The sequence below is a fragment of the Cucurbita moschata genome, unplaced genomic scaffold (assembly GCF_002738365.1).
Source record: "Cucurbita moschata cultivar Rifu unplaced genomic scaffold, Cmos_1.0 Cmo_Scf00106, whole genome shotgun sequence".
Taxonomy (NCBI): Eukaryota; Viridiplantae; Streptophyta; class Magnoliopsida; order Cucurbitales; family Cucurbitaceae; genus Cucurbita; species Cucurbita moschata.
In genome coordinates this window covers 306,632-311,639 of record NW_019268622.1, presented here as the reverse complement: position 1 = coordinate 311,639, position 5,008 = coordinate 306,632, and the positions used below count along the sequence as shown (strand labels likewise).

The following is a 5,008-nucleotide window of genomic DNA, read 5'->3' as shown; positions in this document are numbered from 1 at the left end:
TTTTTTTTTTTTTTTTTTTTTTTTTTTTTTTTTTTTTTTTTTTTGTTATTTCATGAAACAGATTTGATATACAAAAGAAAGACTTGAAATATGAAATAATCACACATGACTTATTTAATCTAGAGCATCATAGCAATTACTGGCCATCCAAGCTCCTGGGACCCTTCTCCTCCCTCTCTTCTCCCTTACCCAAATTATTATAATTCTAAATTTTCAGGTTTGTGTTAATCTGTCTCCATACTTAAAAAACTTCTAATAAGCTCTGTACAATATTCCCAACCACTAACTCCAACTTAGCGAGCCGTCAAATGCCAAAATCTACCATACACTAGCCGACCACATAATCATTACATAATACAATTAGCATGTCACGTTTGCATTAAAACTGAATAAGTGACTTGTTAGACAACCTTGAATGTTTAATGAGCTATTAGAAACATAGTCGGACCAAATAGCACAACCATCAAAGTTCAAAAACCATTCTATTTAAAAAAAAAATTAAACAATCTCAAAATCAGTGAAGGTTTTAAATTTGTTGATTGCTTAATTTTAGTTAGTTGTTATTCACTACTATTAATCAAATCATTTAAATAAAATTGACAGATACTAAAAAATATTTTTAAAAAAGGTGAAAAGTATGTCCTATCAATAAATTTTCATCCAATAAAAATTATATAAACTTCTATCTGAATTCACATTTATTTAATTTCATTAGTATTCTTCATTAATCTCAATTAAGTTGTAAAAAATAGAATTGATTAAGTTTAAATAGCATGAGAAGAAAATTCAATAGATGTTCTAATAAAAACTGTATTAATCCTTCTTGTTTTAATTAATTTTTATTTGTTTTTTATGAGAATAAATTTTTATTTGTTAATATCAAATAAATTGTCGGGATAAAAATCATTGCTCTCAATTAAAATAGAAATAAGGATAAGTTTTTTTTTTACCAATTATTGTTATTTTAATTCAAACTGTCTAGTTCTTTTAATCAAGGATGATCTTAATGCAGGTTCAACCATATTACAGGTACCTGCCAAGGTTTCCCAAATTCATTCAGTGCTTCTGTAAGTGCAGCTTCAGCTTTCTCCCATGTTTCCAAATCCCCAAGGTATTTTTCTGGCCTCTGCAGCATAATAATGAATACTAGTAAGACAAAATGGACAGATGATATATAAAGCAAACACTTCTACAAGTAAAGAATAAAGCCGCATATAGAATGAGTGTTGAGCAGAAAAGAGAAAGAAAAATTGATATCATAAGAATTAATGAGCTTCCATAAGATAGAACGAACATAAATAACATGCAAATACTAGGAGAGTGATAAGACCCAAAGGTTATACGGGACTATCACATGCAGAACAACAAAAGAAGCAATTGGCTGATGCTTGGCAAATGGGATATTGAATAGCTTGATGATTGCTTGAATCTTAAGCTCAATAGACCTCTTTCACAAAATGTGTCAACTAGAAATTGGCTTATAAGTTTTTTGGGCAAGGATGGACCGAATCTGATGGATACGAAGAGTGGGCCAGATGGGGTTAACAATGCTGGCTTGTTGTAAAAAAGGGTCGTGATGGATCCATCATCCACTGGATGCCCCCTTTCATGATGTTGGGACTTGGGGGAGTTGGACAATAGTAATTTTGATGGGGCAAACACTTCATTTAAACTTAAGCCCATTCGAAAATGTTCGGTCCATGTGATAAGTGTTGACTTCTTTTTCCCATGATCTATCTTCCCTTCATGGTTGCCTCCCTCCACTGCCACCCATTATCCATCCCTCATCCAGCACTTCCTCCAAGTCTTCATCTCCGACCATATCAGCTTTCCTCACACCATGGCTTCCAACGATCATTTGTCTCTACTTTTCTCCAACTTCTTCATGACCATCAACCTCCAATTCCTACATCTATGTGGTGTAATGAAACTTTTTCGTCCTTTCACTTCCAATGTCGTTTCCTTGTTCGTTCGCCACCTTGCCCTCTCACCGCTATTATTCTTCTTCTTTCCTCCAATGCTTCTTCATTCCCTTGCTTCTTGCTTCTTCAGCCATGTACTCGCTAGACTCTTGTCGTTCTATCTTTGCCACTCCTTTTCTTCACATTTCCTATTGGATTTCCTTCATGGGTGTCATCCACGTTAACCTTCCAACCAGGAGACTGTTGACATGCTCTCTTTCCTCCCGTCCTCCTGGGCTTCTTCCTCATGAATATTCCATCATCTTCATTCCACCAGTATTCTTTCTTCTTTTTTTTTTTTTTTTTTTTGTCAGAATAGAATTCCTTCCCTCCTGTATAGTTGAGATTTTAGAATTATATTTCTCCTCTACCATCTTCTACTTTTATGGATCGCTTCCATCTATCATGGATGAGATTTGGAGTTTTCAATTCAAATCTTCCGACATAATTGTCACCAACACTCAGGCTGAACTAAAACTCGAACTCTCACGCATTTCCACTGCCAATCGCTTGATCCTTTGGGCCATTGTTTGCCGCATGCCTTTAATCTCAACAATATCCCCTTCAATAGCTTCCACCCTCTTCTAATCCTTTTTTAGTCTAATTATATCACAATATCAATGAAGAAATTACTATATCAATAGCCTTTGAAGAGGGATATCTTTCTCAAGTCCCACAATGGACACTCTTCAAAATGATCCACGTCCAAAAACTCTCCCCTTTATTTATAACTCAGATCCCTAACTACTAATTACCAGTAGACCCCTAACTAGTATCCTACTAATACTCTCAATGTATCCCTTTCCAGTGCTCTTACACTGGTTGGGTACAAATTTGTAAACTAGAGCCCTATTCTCTACGAAGGTGCAAGAAGCTAGTGTAGAAAAGAGGGCAAAGAAACGGCACTTTAAAATTTGTACAGAAAACCAACAACTGGGATTTGCTGTGTTAAAGCAAAAGCTTTCATGTTTTTAATAACCAAAAAGTTAACATGGGTATTAAAAACAGTATTATTTCAAATACGAAACAAAAGAAGTCAACATTTCTAAGATAATTTAGTTCTGGGTTACAAAAGAAACTACAATAACTTATTAGGACACAAATTTAATCAAAAGAAGAATGATTGAGAATGAATATAAAGCGTCCTAACTAACAAAAAAAATGCAGCAACGCTGCTGGAATTCAAATCAAGTGACAGTGATAATAAATAAATTCTTAATTATTAAAAATAATGCATTGTGGCCAGTTGCACACGGAAATAGAAAAATAATTCCATCAATGCTCTTCAAACAAATAATCATGAAAAATAACATACCGTTGATAGCTTCAACTCAAATGTGAACCCAAAAATGTTATAAGCATATTTGATGAACTCTAGGACACCCCTTACTTCATCTTTTATCTATAAAATGAACACAAAGCAACAACGTAAAAGAGAAGTGAATCTTAGTAGTCCAGAAGCAACACTTGTCAGCATATCAATTAAGTTATGCAAACCTGGGACTCCCTGCAAAAGATGTGAGCATCATCCTGCAAAATATTTGGAGTGAACTTAAGAAGTAGACGATGTACGATACAAATACTGACAAAATTAACGGACCAAGGTAGAGAACGGTACAAATACAATATCACAAAATATAGATGATACAATATGAGTTCAATATAAAAACCAAGATCTAAAAATACCTGTTGAAATCTTCTCACACGAGTCAATCCAGTCAATGCCCCACTGGCCTCATTACGATGTAAAACCCCAAAATCTGCCAATCGAAGAGGAAGTTCTGCAGAGTAACAAAAAACCATGAAAAAGATGAAGCAACTGATAGAAAGTATCCAAGAATAAATAAAGAAGGTAAAGGATTTAATTCACAGTAACATAACAAGAATGCAAAGATTGGAAGTATGCTTTTTTATATAAGAAATCAAGCTTTCACTGATTGAGAAGGATGCAATGATATAAAAAGGTACCAAACAATGAACCCAAAAAACAGCAACTCCCACGCCCAATTACAAAAAAGGATCCTAATCCAAAAGAGTAAGGCTAAGCTAATAGCTCCATAAACCCTATTAATAGACTGGCTATTTGAAGTGTGTTATAATTCAACTGTCCCTATTTGAAGTGTGTGCTAATTCAACTGTCGCTATTTGAAGGGGGTGCTCATTCAACTGTCCATTACGCACTGGCTAGGAGAGTTTTAAAAGAATACTAATAACAGCCTTACACATTTGCAAGAATATACATGAACTTACCCCTATATGAACGTACTCTATGCTGGAACATCAAACAGTGACCGGGACAATTCATTGGTTTCAATCCAAATTCCTGCTTTTCAACCTGTCAAATAATTTAAAAATGAGCTCAAACAAAGCAATACATGGCCATAAATGGGACAATAAATTCCCTTTACAAAAATAGGTGATAAAATTAAAGCAAAAGATTATCACACGTGCTCTACACAACTAGCAGAGGCCCTTGAATTGCATTTTTAAAATGCACAAGCGACCATGTAACCAATAGTTCTAATATCAGAAAGATAAATAACATTTGAGATAAAAGCAATATAGTACAATAAATGGATGAGATAAACATCCCCAAAGTTCCCAAATGATGCAGCATACCATCTCGATAGTTTCCTAAATGATGCAACATACCATCTAGATCTAAAAACTAACTATATAATTTATTTTTTTCGATATCGAAGTCCTGTTTAAACATGCCTGAGACCCATATATGAGAGTTACAAATCCACCCTCTCTATCTATTCTTAGCTTCCTAAAGCAATATAGTCCAGTCCAACAGATGCTCCTCCACAAGAAAATTTTATCTGCCCATTACGTAGGAGTGGCTCCAAAGTCTATTAATCCCCCCCACACCCCATAATAATTAGGCAAGTTGGTGAGCACAGACTGTGCCAAAGTCATCCTACCCCAGCTCAAGTGTTTACAAATGCCAACGACCCACTATATGGGAGTTACCAATCCATCCTCTTTATCTATTCTTCGCGTCATAAAGTAATCCTACTCCCCCCCCCCCCCCCCCCCCCCCC

General features: G+C 35.1%; 1 protein-coding gene across 1 annotated transcript in view; it reads right to left on the bottom strand.

Moving 5' to 3' along the window:
• The window catches only part of LOC111439766 (threonine--tRNA ligase, mitochondrial 1-like), a 13,846-nt gene that overhangs the window by 2,469 nt on the left and 6,369 nt on the right, over window positions 1-5,008 (bottom strand). Inside the window, exons 11-15 of the mRNA XM_023077291.1 lie at window positions 4,212-4,296; window positions 3,648-3,742; window positions 3,459-3,491; window positions 3,277-3,363; window positions 1,034-1,126 (exon numbers count right to left, since the gene is read on the bottom strand). Coding sequence (XP_022933059.1) covers window positions 1,034-1,126; window positions 3,277-3,363; window positions 3,459-3,491; window positions 3,648-3,742; window positions 4,212-4,296 — 393 coding nt within the window. The remainder of the gene's footprint in view (window positions 1-1,033; window positions 1,127-3,276; window positions 3,364-3,458; window positions 3,492-3,647; window positions 3,743-4,211; window positions 4,297-5,008) is intronic.